Source organism: Tympanuchus pallidicinctus, unplaced genomic scaffold, assembly GCF_026119805.1.
Source record: "Tympanuchus pallidicinctus isolate F22 unplaced genomic scaffold, pur_lepc_1.0 scaffold22, whole genome shotgun sequence".
Lineage (NCBI taxonomy): Eukaryota > Metazoa > Chordata > Aves > Galliformes > Phasianidae > Tympanuchus > Tympanuchus pallidicinctus.
Window position 1 is genome coordinate 39,711,103 of NW_026294739.1, and position 20,424 is coordinate 39,731,526.

At 38.7% G+C, this 20,424-nt stretch overlaps 1 protein-coding gene and 1 long non-coding RNA gene across 8 annotated transcripts in view; one reads left to right on the forward strand and one right to left on the reverse strand.

The window, feature by feature from the left end:
- The first annotated feature begins 1,176 nt into the window (after nt 1–1,176).
- Nucleotides 1,177–2,040, forward strand: LOC128081942 (uncharacterized). Its single transcript, XR_008207475.1, has 2 exons — nt 1,177–1,321; nt 1,418–2,040. It is a non-coding gene; the product is annotated as an uncharacterized LOC128081942 (long non-coding RNA).
- ESRP2 (epithelial splicing regulatory protein 2) overlaps nt 1,802–20,424 on the reverse strand; it is a 43,406-nt gene continuing 24,783 nt past the window's right edge. For 2 of the 7 annotated variants that reach the window (XM_052685685.1, XM_052685684.1), the window contains exons 6-16: nt 20,007–20,105; nt 19,831–19,885; nt 18,518–18,628; nt 18,205–18,337; nt 17,989–18,031; nt 17,227–17,528; nt 15,463–15,684; nt 14,365–14,563; nt 13,379–13,571; nt 12,231–12,408; nt 1,802–3,199 (exon numbers count right to left, since the gene is read on the reverse strand). In XM_052685685.1, coding sequence (XP_052541645.1) covers nt 3,041–3,199; nt 12,231–12,408; nt 13,379–13,571; nt 14,365–14,563; nt 15,463–15,684; nt 17,227–17,528; nt 17,989–18,031; nt 18,205–18,337; nt 18,518–18,628; nt 19,831–19,885; nt 20,007–20,105 — 1,694 coding nt within the window. In that variant the 3' untranslated portion in view covers nt 1,802–3,040. Of the gene's footprint in view, nt 3,200–5,754; nt 5,867–10,309; nt 10,393–12,230; nt 12,409–13,378; nt 13,572–14,364; nt 14,564–15,462; nt 15,685–17,226; nt 17,529–17,988; nt 18,032–18,204; nt 18,338–18,517; nt 18,629–19,830; nt 19,886–20,006; nt 20,106–20,424 lie in introns of those variants that run through there. The other 5 variants (XM_052685689.1, XM_052685688.1, XR_008207473.1 and 2 more) reach the window with 5 other exon arrangements.

Here is a 20,424-nt window from a genome sequence, read left to right on the forward strand (position 1 = left end):
CAGAACGGGATGCAAGCAGCTAAACAGCAACAGTTCTGATTTATTTAAATGGGCCAAAAAGATACAAAAAATAAGGAGTGGATTTTCACCAGCTAATGTTCACTGAAACTATCTTCACTAACATAAACAAGCAAAACTTATCATAGGGCAAGAGTTTGCTCTGCAGATGAAGCAATTCCAGCACAGAACACCTGAGCCAGAAGCACAGCTGCAGCCATAAGCACAGGGAGCTGCCTTTCAAAGCTCTTCAGTCTCAACTCACCTCAATCTCAGCTAATAAGCACGCAGCACCTTCTCCCAAAACTGGGAGCAACACGCGAAGGGACAAACGTATCAGTAATTCCTATGTACAACCATCAGCGTCAAGCAAACAGGAACACACAAATAAACTCCTCAATGCATCCTCTGCGACGTGGCAGGTCAAAAAATTCAATTGCAAAGAATAAACGCGCACACCAAAGACAAAAAAAAAGTGAATTTCGACCTTACCGTGAATTCTCCAGCACTGCAAGTCGTCATCTGGAAGCACGCGAGGGAAGCCGCGATCCGTTCGCACAGAGCTGTCGGCGTGAAGGCGGCCGCACCACGCAGCAGCAGCACGCGGCCCTCAGCAGCACGAGTCGCACCCGCTCCTGCGGCCTTTTTTTGGGCGCCCCGCCCCGCCCCTCCCCTCGGCAGCGCACAGCTGTGCCACGGCGCCTCGGGCCGCCAGCCGGGCCTCGGCTATCCGGGTTCACGTGCACGTGGAGCGCTGCTGGGCGAGGGAGGAAACCCGGAGCGGAGGGGACGCAGCACGGGGAGGCTGAGGCGGGTCAGCGCAGCACGCCGCGGCTCCTCGAGGCTTCTCTCCCAACCCCGGCCTTACAGCCGACCGTCCTGGGGCAACCGACGAAGAAAAGCCCTGAGGCTGTGGAGGAAGGCGCAGCGTAGGAACAGAGAAGGGGCCGTAAGAAAGGAGATGCTCCCGGGTAAACGGAGCATCACTTCAGATAGCAGACAATCACGGATTTAATGCAGGGTACTAAGAGAAGAACAAGTCTTTTCAACTGCTGGCAAAGCCACGAGATGTGGTCAACGGTGGTGTGGCACAATGTAGCAGTGTAATAAACTGTCTGCTAACCAAGTTTCTACCTTCTGTACTCCTCAGAAACACGAGAAGAGCAGTAATTATAATGGCGTGGTTCTATCTTCTGTGAAAGTTCCCCTCAGATTTGTTTCTGGTTGTAGGATTTGCCTGAAGCAAGCCTGCTGCTAACAGCCTCCATAGAGCACCAAACAGCATCATCCATCACAGCTGTGAGCAGCAAGGCTTCACCAGGAGGTGGTAACGCTGACAGCAGCTGTGGCATGAGATAATTGGGTGTGTTTGATTTGAACCATCTTAATCAGATGTTTCCCTCTTCATTTTTTTCTGCAGAAATTATATTGAGCTCTGTCACAACAAAAAGCAGCACCTGGATTGCACAGAAAAGGGAATGACCCAGCAGCAGTGGAAACTGTGCACTTTGGGATTTCAGGTTCCATACTCAATTTCTTCTGGCACTAGAATGAGAAGTGAGCATATGAAATGTTACAACACTCTCTGAGAAGAGTTCCACTGAAAAAATAAGTGTTTACCACACACATTTCTGGCTTACCAGATCATATGAAAAACAACAGACACCCCTACGCACTCCCTCACAAAATACATACACTCTTCTGAAGTCAAGGGGTCAACAGAGTAGATAAAAGGTTATTATCAGAAAATGATGCCCCGTGAGATTACGTTAAAGCATAAGTTACTTTCAGAAACCAACACCCATCGTAAGCATCTCTTTTATTCGTTGTAATATAAAGAAGCATACATCATTCAGTTCCTTTAAGTACAACGCATTGTACGCTAACAAAACGAAACAAAAAAATCAATCCAGACATCCATGAACATGTCACAAAAGGACTCATGTTTTGCTCTGCTGGTATTGCACTTGGAATAGTTTTGAAGTAAGGCACGGTAAAAACAAAGTCATTTAGTGCTTCTACAGCAGATGTCTTTTTTTTTTTTTAAACACATGCTACATGACAAAGTACTTCTTCTAGCTTATGTATATACACACAAAGAAAAAAGCATGCACTAGAGAATTTAGATTTCAACATATCTTGTTGTTTCATAATATACAAATAAAGTAGTTCAAAGATGTAAACAAATTGCATGCACATAAACTAGAGCAAAATCTTTAATACAGTATTTGAAAGCTATTATGCTTAAATAAAAAAATATAACTTATTAGTACTCAGGTTTATGTGCCATTTTTGTCCTGTAGAGATTAAAAATTTGGGGTTGGGTAGGGAATTCTGGTTGGGCACAGAGGATTCTTCCGTTTTTGCCACTGTTTTTATTTTTTGCTTTACACATTTGGCAGCAGTACATTGGTAGGAAAGACAAATATGGCTTTTGCAAAACAACATAATGAAAACATGAGAAAGCACAACTGTATTTGGGGTCCAGCATCCTGGTATTTTCCAATCAAGAACAACCATGAAAAAAAAAAAAAAAAAAATCAATGAGCTATATGCTTTGAGATGGGAATGCTACACATTCCAAAAGCCCTTTATAAAGACATTTCAATTCTACAAAAAACAGACACTTTGCCAAGTGTAAACTCTTAAAAACTAAACAGAAGAATCTGAATGACTCAAGCTTCACTTTCCACTTCAAATGCTACTGAACAGGCAATAGGTTCCTCCCATGGCTGCGACAGCTGAAGTGCTATTAGACTGTCTTCAGAATTAACAAGTTGCCAATAAGGGGTTTGCTTATTTTCAAACAAGTACATAAGAGAATAAGTAAATTAACTGCATATATTTTCCTGTTGCTTTATCTTTGGCATACAATACACCCTTTTTCAAATTAAATACAGGACATGTACCATTCTACATTCCAACACAGCATGTTGAAAAGGCACATTTGATGCTGCAGGGGTGGCAAGGGAAGACTCCTTATTTAGTAAAAGGCACAGTGTTCAGCATGACATTCCTTCCCCATGCCCCAGAGTGTGTTTAGTTAGACCAGCAACAGTTCTACACAGCAGCCTCCCAGGAGCTGTCCATTTTTCTCAGCCACTGCTTTCTTAGCTAGATCCAGGCTTGGAAAAGTCACCAATGCCTCTCCACTGGGCTGGCCACTAAAGTTGTAAAGCATGAGGATGGAATCTGTGTGGAGCTGCAACGGTACAAAAAGACAAAAGGAAATGTGCTATTAAAACCAGAGATGACATCTGGAACAGCAGTTTTTTCATTCTCTGTATCAGGTTCATTCCACTCCTGTGTTTGCACTGAAGAGATTCTGGATGCAAGAATGAGGAAAAAAAGAGAGGAGACCAAAGATTAACAGAAATATGCTTTCAGCAGCAGCTCCTACTCTGCTGGTGTACTGAACAGAATGATGTAGACATAATTCCATGCAGAGCTTTTGCTAGAGAAGTAATTCAGCTTACAAGTTGACCAGAAAGACTTAGATGTTAATAAAGGATTAAAGGAGCAAGAAAATGCAAGCATTCAGAAGGTAATTCTTGTAATATGTGGACTACTGGCCAACTGACAAAGGCTGTAACAGCATGTGACTTGCATGCAAAGATTACAAAAAGAGACAGATGTATTACAGTTCTGTGTTGTGAAGATCTGCTGATCTTCACCCAGGTATACAAAGCAAGAAAGACTTCTCAGTGAAAGAAAGCTGAAGTACTGCACCAAATCTTACTGAACCAAGGAAAACTTTTTAATCATTTTAAGGAAGCTAAGAAAGACAGGATAGCAAAGTAAATTAGTTATTTACTGCAGAGTGCACCTGCAGTTCCTGATATGGAAGACAGTTTCAAAATGCTGAGTTTAAAGCAGATGTGTCTGCTCCCCTGTGGTACCCAGCCATCTCCTACAGCACTGGAAACCTGTACAGGTTAAGTTCAGAAGTCCCACTTGTACACTGGACAGAAATGGATCTGAGTGAAATTTCTAAACAAAAGATTGAAGGATTAAAAGCAAACAAAAAAAAGCCCAGCATACAAGATTAGTCTGTTGCAGAATTCAGTGCCAAACAAAACATGCAAGCTTTGCTGCAAGGCCAACCATTTTAGGAGTATTTTCCTGACTTAAGTTCATGTGACATCTGCCCTCCTGAGCTTATGAAGGATCAAAATACTGAAGTTGAATAGAATTCATGTATGCCTCACTGTCTGAAATGAATACTAGACTTCTCAGTTATTATCAGAAGTTTTTGATCAGCTTTACATTCAAACATAGAAGAATAAAGTAACACATGCTGGAGCTTCACAAACCCAAATATTTGGCAGGCAATAAAATTATTCTTGAAGATAGAAGCAACAACATATTTTAGAAACTAAAAGCATGGATATAGCATAAGGACAGCTAGCACAGACTTCACATCCATTTCATTTTATAAAGTTAGTTAAGAAATAGCATGCAGGAAGAAATTCAAAGACAAAACATCATGTCTGAAGCCCGGTTCAGATTTAAATTGAGTTTTATTCCAGAATGACACTGTGCTCAAAGAGAAAAATTGCACAAATCTGAGATAAGATATTCTGCTCTAAAATAGTTCTTTACTGCTGATCCTTGTAACAGCAAGTCATTTTCTGCTGGTCCTCTATTTAAGCTAAATAATGCTGTTAAAAATCAGTTGAAAACATACATGGAGCATAATTAGACTGCTGAGCACAGAAGACAGCAGGAATGGTATCTATAATCTTTGAAGTATGCAGAATTCACATTGAGCTACTCTACAACTTCTTTTCTAGTCAAAGACCATTTCCATCTAATACACAGTAGAACCCTATTGCTGGTTGGCTTTCCAGAAAATCTGGGTAAAAGAAGAGAGACAAATGGATTGTCTCAGTCTACATAAACACAAAAATGCTCCAAGTAGTAGCAGGTATTCTGCATACCACAGAAAATACAGCCTCTGCTCCATCTTCTCCTTAGCAGATCTAATAGTAACATTATAAAGCAAGTAATTCAAAAAACAACTGAGCAAATGCTGATTATATGAGAGTAGTTATGTTGATTACGGAGGGCATGAACATACTGCTATTAAGGCAAAGTATTTGATTACCCTTTTGTTGCACTGAAACTTTTTTTAAACCCTCCAAAAGGGGGAAAAAAATCCCACAGCAACTAATCAGTAGCATTTTGAATGGAATACAATAGCAATGATTAATTGCACCTAAGTATCAATGGCATTTCTCTTCAAAGTATATGGTAGTACTGAAAAGAACGCCATTAGTTTGTTGTATTAGAAAACCACTATACCAAAAAATCTCTCCTAAAAACAAAACAAAAAAAGTAGTTCACATTTCTTCAGTGAGATCAAGAGGCAGAGAAAAGATCCAGAGGTTTTGGAATTTTGTGCACACATTCAATAGTCACATCAAGAAAAAAAAAAAAAAAAAAAGACCATCTGCCTGTATGTTAGATACTGGACTGAAAGCTTTAATGAAAACACACATTTTTGGAAGGCTAACACACTATCTGAGCAAAACCAGGCAATCTCACCACAGCTACTCCACCAATTACAGATCATGATTGGCCTTTTTGCTTAGGTTAGTAGATTATTTTTTTTTTAATAGGACAAAAGCAAAAGATTAAAGCAAGGATCCCGACGCAAGCTAAGAAGGGGGAAAGAAAACAAAAACTGCATCAAGAAACCCTGCTTTAGCTTCCCATACACCATTGGAGATCCAGTTGCTTCGAGTTGCATCTTACCTTCTTTGGAAGTTACAAAGAGTTACAAACAGACCCACTCTTTCGGTGCTTGTAACACACTCCTTGCTTGTTCGCTCAGCTGAATAAGGCCATTGTAGTCATCAGGTGCATACTATAGTACAAGTGTGACATATGATAATCAGCAAGAGAAGGAACAGTTCTGGTACAGCAAGCCACACAGACTATCATTTGCAACCACAATTAAGAGCATTAGCTATAACAACTGGCAGGAGACAGTGAATTTGACAGATGCTATTTTAAAGCAAGATTGAAAAACAACCATCAACTGAATTACTGGTTGTAAGAATGGAATTGAAGTATAAGCACGTGGGGAATATTCTGAACTGTGTATTTGAGCTGCTCCTAATTAACAAAAGGAAACAGTTTAGACCATGAAGTATTCCTTTTCATCTTGTACTCGTGAGACAGTAGCATTAGTTAACAAATATTTTAAGTCTGCACAATCACGCTCCAGAAATGACTCTCACTGGGACAGCTAAGCATCTTTCAGCGTGCACACTGGGATTAGAAGTGTACAGATCTCGTTCAGATCTTCTATGCAGTCATGGAAATAATCTGCAGCTTCCCTAGTGCAGAGTGCTAAACACACTTCAGCTGTATAAAATACTTGCATTATACAGACTTGACATCAACAAAGTCAAACAAAAACGATGTCCCAGCATGAATGTACTTAATAGATTTTTTCCAAGGCATTTATACTAATACAGCTTATTTCCACATAAGAAAAGAAAAGCTACTCAGGTTAACTGCATCACAATAGACTTGTAGAGTATTTCAAATAAAAACACTGGCTGCACAGTACAGTCACACCAATGAATAGAAGATAAAACCCCCACATATGTGGGTTTTATTTAAGAAATATTTGAGATCTTGAATCTGAACAGTTATCGTGCACACTGCCGGGGAGCCTGGTACAAATATGAGATCTATGATCAGAAAGATTATCTTGGGAAACATGGAACATTGTTTTGCATGTCTCTCATTGTCTCTCCAAACTGACATATCCTGGAAAAGGACTGAGCATACTTGCACATGGTACAAACGCTACTGGAGTGGTTCCTGTAACCCAGATGACAATGTCTACCACAACTCAAGTTACAGAACAACCTTTCAGTGGCAAGGAGAGTTTTCTATGTCCCCCAAAATGGTTTTGTATTAATATTTTTAGAAGATTGCCAAATGCACACAAAGTACACATACTGCTTTCTTTGATATTTCTATAATACAAGAAGTCTCCTGCCAGCTTAGGGAGGAAATGATACTATACTTGGGTGTACAATACACATTGTATTCATCCAAAGCGAAGCTGAAGAAAAAAAACCAAACCAATCAACCATCACAATATACACCTTCCACAGAGAACAAAAACCAAGAGCCCAGAGAACAAAAAAGAAAAGAGACTCTCAGAATTTTTACTACTATTTCTAGCCACCTCTTACATCTAGAACCATGCCAGTAAGTAAAAGACAAATATAAGAAGTATTTTCCAGATAGTCTCTGCCAGGGCAACCAGAACGTGCAAATATTAGATTTATCAGTTCCCAGACCTGCCCTTGAAACAAATCTACAAAATGTAAGTTTACTCTTTGGAAAGAATGTCTCAAGATAGTACATACTTTAGATTATCAGTAGATGTATAGTAAGTAAAGGTCTACAATTTCTACTGAGGGCAAGTGTTCAAAACACAAGCAATGAGGAAAACATGAAAGTAGGAAAATTACCCAGCAAAGAAACACGGAAGTTGTAGCTTAGGCCCAGCCATAGGCCTGAAAAAGAAAATGGAAATAAAAATACCTAATGATAGAAGTAGCTTTCAATCACAGCAAGTGAAAGTGAGATTGCATTTAATTAAAGCATAAGTTATGGAATAGTAAATTATTCAAATTTACAGGTTACACAAAAAGAACTATTGCAAACGAAGACAGGAAAAAGAAGTGGAGGAACAAAAACATGTGAATGAAATAGAAACTACCTTAGTTTGCCTGATTAAAAACACAATCATGAATACTTCTGATTCTGTTCACAATTCAGAAACCCACGCAAAATAAAAACATCAAACAACTCAGGATGGACAGTGTAAAATCCAGGCTGAATCTATAATCCCAGAGCTCCAAATGAAAATACTGTTCTGCTGGTGGCCAAATTCTGCTTCCATTTAGATCTGAGAAATTCCACCCAGCGATTTGAACACCTCGCACGACCAGTTGCAACTTCACTGAGCTAGGTTCTAGAGCTTGCTTGCCATAAATATTACTGAGACAACATGAAACCTCATACTGTATTTTTGAACTCTACCCTTAACAGACAAACAATCAATAAGAAATACTGCAATAGTTGCCTTTAAATGCAATAAAATTATAAGCATATCTCATTGTTCCAGTCTCCAGTATCCTCCTTATCATCTCATTCCCACCTTCTTTGCTTCCCTGAACTGAAACACAGCTTCTTTCCTCAGACTGCTGCCTTTTCACCTTCTGAGCCCACGGCTCTTCAAGGGCTGGGCTGAAGTTGATGTGAAGAGTTCCCCTCCATCCTAAATGATCCTGTGATTCAGAAGCAAGCAATTTCTCCCCCACACCCACTCAGCGGGGACAGGGGGATGCACAATGGCAGAAGGAATATGCATACATACTGAACAAAAGGGACTGAAAAACAGGGACATTGACAGACATTGTCAAAAGTAAAGCAAAACAATGCTTGCTGAAGAATGTGTTGTTTCTTAATAGAGCCAGTGAATTATTGTACAAGTGTATCTACCCTTCTAGGTATTAACATTTGAATTGGCAGAGGCATTTCAACTCATGTATATTAAATAACACTATAATATTAAATAGTATGTATTATAGTAATCTTTAATAATATTAAGTGGCAGATATATATTAAAAAAAACAACAACAAACACCTCTGTCCTAAAAGAGATGACGAAAATCACAGCTTGGAGTACTGCCTTACTTTGCTGCATCAAACGCAGGAGGCAACTGACAGAAACTGTAACCACTAATTTACTAGTCCCATGCTCACAGAGGCTTTACCTACAAGAACAAAGTTTCAGAAAGAAGATAATTTAGGAACAAAGCAACAGTAAGTGGGATTTCTCCATCATATCCCCTTATTCCCTTCCCTGGACCGAAGGTGCTGCGCCAAGAACAGGCACACAGACAGTGGCTATCCCTCTCTGACTATGGAGCATCAGATTTCAAAAGGAACCCAATGGAAAGAGAGAATAGTTCTTTGTTCAAACATGCATTTCAGAGAAAAAGAACTAGTCCTTAAGAAGTCTGTAACAATGAAGCCTGCTGTCCTGATACAAGGGAGAAAGGTCGTTAATGCTCTTGGAATTTAGCCATCCATCCTTCCCCCTCTAACTCCTTACTAAGGTTTTAAGTACAACTTCCCACTCCAGCAAGTCTTGAATTTTGGGTCCCTGAAGAGTTGGAGGATTAACACACTGCAAGTTCTATACAGCTGCAGATAAAAGGCATGTAAGCCCACTACATTTTTAAAGAACCGCTGTCCACTTTTAATTATAAACACTTTTTTGTTGTTGTTAATTATCTTCCCCTCTTCAAGCATCTTTTAGCTACAAATCCTGTACATGACTGGAGTGAAATCACTGGCCCAGCTACAACAGAACACAACTTAGAAAAAACAAACAACAGTTTAACAGAGTAATTACTAAATCAGAAAGTTTTAACACTGGCTATTTTAAATGTTACAGTGCACTACAACATCATACAGAAAGGTGACTGGGAAAGTTACTACCTCCACGATTCGCTATTAAGATTATTCACAAGCTTTCTAAGATTGTTTAATGCAAAATGCATTAAACACATGCAAGCTGGGAGGAATTTTCAATGGTAAAAACAACAAAAAAAGCGTAACTATAGGAAGAAATTGAGCTATGTGAACCACTCAACAAGAGAACTGTGCTGATAAAATAATTGAAAATGGAAATAAGTGATAAAATGCTGATCTGCAGATGTTTACGTTATTTACTATTAGAAGCATGTACTGATGTTGAGACCAGCTTGTTGAAGCCCATTATACACAAAGTCTGTCTTTTATGAGGCAGGTCTGGTACAGAAGGTGTTTTCACTTCAATAGCAACGTGTGCATACATGCAATATATGGAGCCCATGAAGACTGAAGGAAGAAAACAGAGCATAAAGCAGGAACTCAAACTTAAAACTTGTTCCTTTCAGACAAAGAGAAAAAAAATCACCCTTCAATTTCAGCTTCTCCAATCTGTTTCCCAAGCCCATTGAATACCAACATCAATTAGTTATGCAGAGATTAAAACCACGCCCAGAACACTGACAATTATTAAGGGCTCACTTTATAAGTGACCAGAAGCATCGAGCAATACATCCTTGGGCAGCAGCAGTAAGTGAAATACATAACATGAGGAGGAGGAGAAGGAAAAAAAAAAAAAGAAAATTAGTATTTCCTCCAGAGACTCAATATTGTCCCAGTAAAGCAAGTCACCACCTCAGTTTTCCCCTAAAGGAATGAGGGATTATAAAACTAGCATTACCACATGTGGGATCCAAGAACAATTCAAAATAACTCCTTGGCTCCTTTAAGATATTGAACCCGATCTCATTTGGACAACATCTTCTAAAGAAATCAAAGAGGTGACCAATTTAATAAAGTAACTGATGACGACACAAGGTTGCAGCAGAAGAATATAAATTGCTTTCACACTGTGGTAAAATTTCTATTAGTTTCAAACATTTAATTGTGCAATCAAATGCTACAAGCTAATCTCTAAATGCAGAAAAAAAGTACAAGGTCAAATGCAGTACGAGACCCAAAGCCCAGCTTCACTAAATTGAAGATGTAGTGGATGAAGATATTGGAAGTCACCGACTTGCTCCATTCCCAGGATAGGACCATGTCCTTTTTCAACAGCACACTTACACTTCTGGCTGAATTTCAGTTTAGAAGACAAGACAGTCCTCACTTAAGGTTTTAATTCAGCCACTGTCTATCCATCTAAAAAAACCAGTCAGGTGAAAGAGTGAAGTATCAACAGATAAGAAACAAATTATTATCGCTCTGTTGGGGAAGAGGTGCAAGAAGGGGGAGAGAAAAGGGAATAAAATCCATAAACATCTGATTTAGTTTTAACTCTGTAGATGCTCTGTTGAAGAAAAATCCTTAAAGATACAACTAAGTTTAGCACGTGTCAAAAATTCAGCACACCTGTTACAAATTGACCCTCACATTTTTCCACTGAAAAAAACATGTATGCAAAATTATTTGTGAATATAACTGTGACATTTTAAGAGATGCCTCAAGAGGCACGTATCTTCCAAATACTTAAAACTGAGGACGGATATATTTAAGTACCTGTTCATATTCTGCATACATTTGCATAGCAAATACCTGGTTCTACAAACTAATGCCTACTGTCCTTCAGGATGAAAAAAAAAATATATCATGCCTGAATGTTTCATGTTAACTGCTAAACAAATATGCTCAACAAAGCAAAACAATTCCAGCCTTTAACAATACCACTGTTCACCAACCTACTGAATTTTATAAGACAAACTCATGCAAAAATTGCATTCTTTTTATGAATACCACTTAACAGGTGCTCGAGACACACCAAGTAGATTCTAAGTCAGGTCTTCTGAGTAGTACCAAAGGAAAGCTCTGGTATTTGTGCAAATGCTGTCACCCAAACAAGATAAATACTCATCAGAATACACACCACACTCAATTATCTTCCATTTTAGTAAATATCTGATGACAAAACATAGGTATATGTAGATACAATATCCTCCAAGATCAAAAGAAGATGACATGGAAAGACCCATTCCACAAATTCAAATATAGACTGCTGAAAAAAAAAAAGTCTTTGCACATGGTAGGTTTTTTTTTGTTTGTTTGTTTGTTTTTTTACTCTAGGAGATGAATTTCTATGCTTTCCTACTGATACAGTATTGAAGCAGCAGGTACTGACTGAAGTTACCTATAGCAGCACTTAGCATACTTGCTATCAGTACAACCTGCGTTGGAGAATACAGTTCTCTTCAGGTTGCAGTGTAATGCAGTTGGAATAGCTGTAATGCAAATGTGTTTATTTTGCTTATAGGCATGTGTTGCTGCCTACAAGCAAAACAAATGGCCCAAGCAAGAGTCTGACACTGGCATCTTTCCTCTTTTGTAACCTGGGTGTGGTGACTTGCATCGCAGCCTGTTAACTAGAACTTTGTTCTGAGCAGTCTTTAACAAGTCTTTCATGTGAGCACTAGATCATTGCCTTCAAATTCAGTTGTGTTTATTACATAAAAAATAGAGCAAATTTTACTACTACTGTCTGTCAATTAAATAGGGAATGCTGAAATTGTATACTTGTTGATCGATTTCCAAAAGCAGTCTTGCTTGGTTTGATCATTACTTAAAGGTGTAAATAAAACATCAGGGAGGGAGAGTGACTTCACACTAACCTGGTATCCCTGGAAGAAACTTAGAATCTCCTTCATTCCTGTGTTATATGGCAAACCCTGCATTCGGACTAATGCTCCAGGCTGGGGTAGAAGTGGAGTGTGGGTGGCAGTGGCAGCAGCAGCTACAGCTCCTGGAGGAGCTGTAAGATATCCCACTGTGGTAGGGGATACTGGAGGACTATAAGAGAGAAGAGGCAAAATTGTTATAAAAAAAAAAATAACTGATTTTAGCAGGCAGAGAAAAACTGAAAGTTCAAATATAAGAATAAGGTTAAAAAAAAAAAAAGGTAACAAGCAGCTTTGATATAGAAACTTTGTCAATTTTTCCAACTTCTCTTCAGCATTTGATGACTTGCAGAAGGGACATAGAGGAAAACAGCCAGCATTTGTAGTTGATAAGGTAAAAAAAGCAGATGTTCCACTGGGGAGGAGAAAAACGAGCTGCAGATGACTTCTTCTAAGATCATTAACAAAACCATGAAGACAGCATGGGAGAAAAACTGTAGAACGAAGATCAAGGGAGAAAAATGTGGTGCTTTTAAGCCACAAAAAGTGAGTAGAGCAGCATCTCCATTCAAGACCCATCTGACAAGTTACCACGTACTCAGGCTATTGTCATGAGCCTAGGAAGAGCCAATAAACTGTTTCCCCACAGATCCAACCACCAGGCTACAGTGAACCATCTTGATAACATCAGTAAGGGAAGAAAGACGGAGATAATTTGCTCTGTATACAAACAAAGTATTTTTTGGTCTCATTGATATAAGACATTTAAGTTAGTACATATCTATTATAAGCCTTTCAGTATGAAAACAGTATTGTAAGTACAACATCAAGCTAAGAGAAGACAGTAGAGGCATGGCTTCGTATTTAGTCAAGAAATAGAACTATCTTGATGACATCACATCAATGCCAAAAATGCTGCTAAACATTAGAATTACATTATTGCGAGGTTCAACCAGATCCTATGGAGAAGAGTGAGCATCATTAGAAGGCCACAGAGTAGTTAAAATGTCTCCACTGATCAACAATTTCTCAGCATTATCTACATGAGACGTACAATTTAAATAGCTATTGAAAGGTAATTACACAGCTGCCTAATCTATCGCAATAAAATGACAAGAGAAGCAGCCGAGTCTAGGGGATACCTGGGATAGTAAGCTGTGTAGTTCATATAAAGCTGAGCAGCCTGAGCTGGGTAGTAGGTAACAGCTGGAGGAGCAGCAGCTGAGGCCTGGGGAGTCCTTGCTGTTGGCAAGAGGGCTTGTGGCTGGTAAAGCGCTGCTTCTGCTGGGATCACAGCTGCTGTTTGAAAAGCAGCATAAGCTGGTGGAGAAAGACCTAAAAACAAACCAGGATATGAGAACAAAAAGCAGTCAGAACGCAGATCCCTGGCTTTAAGAAAGGACTTGTTCATCCCAGTGAGCTTAACGTCCGGGTATGATTTATGAACACATACAAATACTGTTCTCTAGCCTCTCCCTGAGCCGCATTTCTGCGAATGAAAACTGCAGCATTTGAAGCGAGTTCTTCCTAAGAGTTCACAACTCCTACAGTTGAGCACCCCTGTCTGTATGTAAATGGTAAGTAGGGAACTTCAGAGTTATTCAAAGAAAGCATAAAGCCATGTGCATAGAGAAAGCAGGCGTGCACACCAACACACCCTTTCTTCTTTCTAACAGAAGTCGTTCTCTGTGAGACAAGAGAACCATAATTAGCTATACCCGAAGAGTACCTTCTTAATGCTCTAAGGCAAGACAGCAAGAGCACTCATTGACAGCTAGCGTACAGAATTATTCCCTTTTTAAAAATCCCTCTAATTCCAAGTAGATTTCATGACAAGCAAGTCCACTGCAGAGCTCAGAAGAACAGTACACCCACAAAAAGCAAAGTGTGCAACTATTTCACTGGCAAGGCCTTGCTGCCCTCTATGCACCACCGAAAATTCAATAAAAAAATGCCTCCAATCAGTCCCATTATTGCCCAGAGGGAACAATTCCAATCTCAGCATGTATACAGATGAATGATTATTGATCACGGCAAAACCCAAGTCAAAAGGCGAAAGGCCACAAAGCTTCAGCACCTACCACATATCAGCCTTTAGCAGCAGAGAGCAGAAGAAATGCAGACTTACATGGTAACTTACATGGCGGTGGGGATAAGCCACTACGATTTAAAGTGCCACCCATTAAAACAAAGTTCATCTCCTCTCCTGAACACTGGAATACTTCCACATAACGGTCCTTCATCATTTTTTTGTGACATTTTTGAGCCACCATAAAGGCTTTGTCAGCAGATTTCATTTGGATAAAAGCATCACCTGATGGTCGTCCCTTTGGACAAGAAAAAGCAATAAGCTAATGTGTAATTTGACCATTCAGAACACAAGAAATGCAAAAAGTCCCAAGATAAATACCTACTTACATATTGTTCTTCTGTATCTAGTACTAATAAGTCAATAATTACTTTTAGAAGCAAAAAGGCAAGTCTCAGGTATCCATCACCCAGTTAACTTAATACTACCTCCTTCTGCAGAAAAAAGACTAGAGCTAACATTCACATTACATCAGGCCACACGTGATCTTTTCCGTTTGAATTTCAAACATCTCCAGGAGATGAAGATGCTGTAGATCTCTCTCATTTATTTACACAAAGAGTAGCATCTCAATGTTTCTGTGGTCAACGGTGCTTATTCTTGACTCAGGAAGACAAGTTAAAAAATATCCTTATAGCTGCACCAATAAAATATATCCAAAACATAAGTTAAATAAGCAGCTTCCTTTAAACTCCAGTAAGTCTTTAATCATGTCAGAAAAAGAAGTCCAAAAATGCCACTCAAACAATGCAGCAACCACTGAATAAAAAAAAAAAAAAAAAAAAAAAAAAAAAAAAAAAAAAAAAAGCCATTTCTATTCTGTGTATTTCCAGAACTTGTCTGAAACACAAAGGACTATTTCAAGGCAGCCTCCAAGACAAAGCTATTGTTAACAAGTCCTGCCACAAGCATCGTCCTCCCCTACCTTAAGCCTACATGCACAGAAAGAAACACAGATATGTATGTAGAAGGGAGGGCACAATGTGGGAGAAGAAAAGACATATATTCAAGTATTTTCTCAAAATTATAGAAGACCTAAGGCATAGCAAATAATAGGTAGGGTACCATGACTTCTAACCATCTCCAATAACTGGAAATAACATCTTCAATAACTTAGCTTTCATGCAGTGCTGTTACCTGTTGATTAAGGACCATGTGAACTCCATGAGGCTTTATATCAGCTGTGGCATCTCCCATGAAGTCCAGGATATCATCAATGCCAGCAGTGTAAGGAAGGCCTCTAAGCCGGACACAGTCCCGTATGCTACCCGTGGCAATTGTATATGGTGGGGGTATAACAGGAATGATGGGAGTTGGGAGGGTGGGAATAAGAGGCGTTGACATGTATCGATTAAGTACCTGTAAGGAAAAAAACACTTGGATAGAGATTTACACAGCATCTAGTTAAGCACAAATCAGTTTCCACGACGCTATTTCGTACAGTTAAATAAATCCACGTCCAACATCAGAGAAAAACATTTTCTTAAAACAAATTTCTGTGGGCAGCTTTCTGTTGGGCATTTCAAATTCATAACTCTGAAGGAAGACAATACAGATCTGATATATTTAACCTGCTAGACTCTACTAACAGACTTTAAGTTCATTACATTAAAAGATAACAGTTCATTTCTGATCATCCTAAAAAGAAGCATTTGGGAACAACATTTTCACTAATATATCAGTACTGCCACTTACAGTTTTTTCTTAGATTAGGATAAAAGAAAGCCAGCCAATTTAAAAGAACTGAGACCTGAAATAAATGACAAGTAAAAAGTCTAGCTCTAATTCATTCATAAAGCTAACAGGTTAATAAACAAAGACCCTTGTTTAACTAGAAAAACTATCTTGAGGCACATCTTGAAATCCAGGTAAGAGCTATAGGAGGCCTTGATCTCAACATTTTATTTTCTCTTGACTCATCCCACGTGACAAAGGGAACAACTTATGATTGGGATCTATTGCTGAAAGATGTATTTAACAGTGATTATCAGAAACACCTTCCACAGAAAGAGGCACCATATAAAGAGATTACAAATCTTTAGCTTTGTCAGTAACGATTCAGCAAAAAGAATTCCTCTCAATAGGAGTCTCTTTTTCAAGAATCTATTCTCAAAACACATTTCAGGCCAGAAATATATTATATACATATACACATATATTTTTAAAATATGTTATATATATAAATGGCTATATAAATACAGCCACTGTTTTCTCAAAGGCCAGATGAAATCTTATAACAGTACTTTTTGGCATTATTAGTCTAGAAATACTCTGTCAGGCAGAGAAATTTAGTATGTGATTCAGTACAAAGTTGGTGGTGCCAAAATAAACAGGTGCTTTACTGGTTTAAGAAGATGGTAATAGGAACTGGTGAAAGAAAAGAGGAAAAAAACTGGAATTGATTGAGAAACATCTCACTTCCTTTCGCCAGACATGAGATACCTGCAGCTAATTCTTAGCATCCAACAAAACAACTGTAGCAAAAGCTATTTTAATGTAGCTAGATTTAAATTTTGCATTCAATTCTGTGCACTGGAGACGAGTTTAAAGACAATATTGCAGCGTTTCAAGTATTACTACCATATAATTACTACAATCTTGAACATTTCTAGTATAATTTTTCAGGTTCCAGATTAATTTCTTTTAATTAATTAATTGATTTAATTATTTAAAATAATCCAATAATTACTTTATGGTCTGAGAGATGTGACAGTAAAAAAAAAAGAAAAAAAAAAACATTTGCACAATTTTCCTTGCCAATCAGTAAGCATATTTCCCTTCCCAGAACTAAACATCTTTAGTATATCAGACTCCCACAGCTGTCCACAGGATATTTGTGTGCAAGTACTGAAAGGAATCTTTAACTGTTAAGTTTTGAGTTTCACAGCCAATAGTTACAACCTGCTGCACTTCTGCTGCTGTGCTCCTGAAGAGTTCAATGTAACGCTTCCCAAGTATTTCTTTGTGCTTTTTAAGTGCATTCTGTGCATATTCTTCACAGGAAAACAACACAAATGCATCTCCTGTGGGCCTGCCATCTGGGTACTTGACAAAGAGAAGTCCTTCTTTCCCTCCTGTGACTGGACACTCTGGCCCCAGGAATCCTAAAACATCCTCCTGAGTAGCAGTGAATGGAAGACCTCTCATCCGGATGATAACTTGATTCTCTTTAGATAAGAACTGAGCCACTTCATTGGAGGTACCTAGTACAAAAAGAATAGTGTATGGACAGCCAATTCCATAGGACACAGGAGCAGATGCACATTAAGGAGCAACACAGCAGTAAGTAGCTAGCAAGAAACCCACAGAAGACCAGAAGCACTACTTACTCCCATACTGATTTATTTTAAAGTGGACCCTCTATCCCTAAAGTTGTTCATATTTTAATAAAATTGAAACAAATAAGAGATTAATGTCAGGTACAAAGATAATTCTGTTGCAAAGGCTCCTCTTCCTCTCAGCAAACTGAGCCTGCTAACATCACAGTCCAAACGCTCACAGGCTATAAGTCAACCAAATGAAAGCAGAGTTTCACAGGGTCAAGGAATCTTAGACAGCAAAGCAGGAAAAGCTACCTCAGGAATTACTTATGCCCTCAGCCAACAGAAAAATCAGAACTATAACAATTTAATGAAAGTAACACTGAGCTCCATGATCACTTACCTCCTGCAATTTTTAAGAATTCTTCCCCAGTTGCTTTGTAAACCTTAAAGAAAAAAAAACAACATGAAAATCACAACATTCAACTCTTTTGTGTGTGAGGCAGTGTATTTTGCTTACTTTGAGCAACTTAGGAGCACACCTTGTTCTTCTTTAAAATCATACTCTAAAATATTTAGATTGCTTTTCAAATATTTGTTTCAAGTTGCTCCTTCTTACCTCAATGTATCTGCTACCCATGTGATGCTTATGTCTTTCCAGTGCCAGATCTCTCTGTTCAGAATTGACAAATCGAACTAATGCTTCACCATTTCTTCTTCCTTGAGCATTCAGACAAAGGGCCACGCCACCTCTGGAAGGTAAAGCCAACAAATTAAGCAGTGTGATGTTGGATCTCACGCCGTTTGTCACTTTCTCAGCTTCCGCGCAGGGGAAACATTAGCATGGACTTCTGAGAGAGAGTGCACTGAATATTAAACACACACGATGTTAAAGAAAGCCATAAAGGCAAAACAAGTTCTTGTCTTCTTACTTGGCAATATTGAGCCCTTTGAAGAATCGGGCAATATCTTGGTCTGAAGACTGCCATGGCAAACCTCTAGCACGTATTACCGTCTCACTATCCACTGTTTCTGATTTGCTGCTGCACAGAAAGAAAAATAAATATGTAAAATTAAGCTTTTGTCTAGGTTTCCCATTACCTTATCAAATTTCCATTTAAATTGAAAATCTAGAGTATATTCATCGTTGAGATTCTTCAATTCTGCTCATTTTAGTGAAGAAAACAAAGATAACTGGGATAATCCCTTCAGATACACAATGCCCAAGGTGTGTTGTCATCACATCCAGTTCTTCAAGAAAAATAAGAAATGTCTCAAACTGAAGTAATAAGGAGCTTCCAAATTTTATTCAGAAGTTCTAACAATCTTCAGGTTTTATCCTAAATCCTGAAATCATTGTAGATGATTATGAAGCAGTCCTAAATGTGAATTATTTATGCTTAGTATATTTGATTCTACAGTTCATGAAGTATATTTGAAAACTGAGAACTGCTCTGTTTGTTGTCGGCCTAAGCCAAATTCAATTTAAATTGGAAAAAAAAAAAAAGGAGGAAAAAAGATTGCAGAAAAGCAGAGCTGTCTGTCTAGAAAACGAGCCCACAACAAGAGACCTGCATACAGTCAAAATGCCTCCAAAGTTGTAAGTCAAATCAAAATATGGTACAGGGAAATGCCCATTTTGATGAGCCTCTGAAGAGGCAGAACAGAAAAAACACCCGAAGTTGGGTAAGGAACATTTCTTTCAGTCAATAGCTTCCATTTTGACACTCGAACAAAGAACAAACTGAAAATATAAAAATATATCCAGGTACTCTTTGGCTAGACATCAAGGCTTTCACAAAAGCGTAAGTTACGCTTCTGTCAGACAGAAAAACCCCTTAAGCAGTCTCTCGAAATGATTTTCTTCTCATTTGCTTCAGCTACAGCTTCATAGATAATTCTTCAAAAGTATTACATAGCTCAGCTCCATACAGAGTGCACAAACCCCTGTTGACACAGGGAGCGTTCACAAATATTTTTTCACGATTGGTTAGGATAAGTCAACCTCATTCCCATTCAAAACAGAAACCAGTGAACAGTGTTCCACCTGCTGTGGCTTGAAAGGCAGAGTAAAACACAGAATTCAGTATACTAGCTATGGTGTGTCCACCAGATTACTGAATACACCTACTTTTCTCAGGATCCAACCTACTTCCATAGTGACAGCAGGGAAACACTTGCAAGCTTTCTCTGCTGCAGATGAGACTCAGTTTTGGTTGTAATGAACTGTGACAAAGGCACTTACCAAGGACCTGTTTCGTACTTGTATTTCACAGTTTCAGGGTCAGTAAATATGTGATCTGCAACAAAGCGGGAAGTTTAAACATAACCAGGGTCAGAGGTTACTTAAGAATGACAGTTCCACTGGCCATTCATCAAGAAAGAAAAAATTTCAGCATTCTGTGTAAATAGATCACTTACCACAATTTTCAGAGAGCATGCTGAAAATGATAGCCACCATTGTTTTTACTTGCCACACGCCAAAGTCCTCCTCTGCTTCATCTGTCCCTAAGCCTAGATCTGAACAGGCAATTAGAGAAAATAACAGACTTGAACAAATAGTCGTAAACAAGCCATAGGCTTTCCTGTTATTAACAAAAAATTGATAATCAAGTGATACCAGCCTTCACAGGGACACATGGCCATCAGGCATTTGTGACTGTGCTCACAAACTGGTTAATATTCACTTTCACAGTCAACATTCTGAGAACTACTGATAGTGTTAACAGCTCAAAAAAGTAGAATAAATTCCTATCACTTCAAACATAATTGAACTTTAACCACATTCTTCTGGAGCCACAGAATTACTCCTAAAATTTAGACATAGAAGTGGTTTATT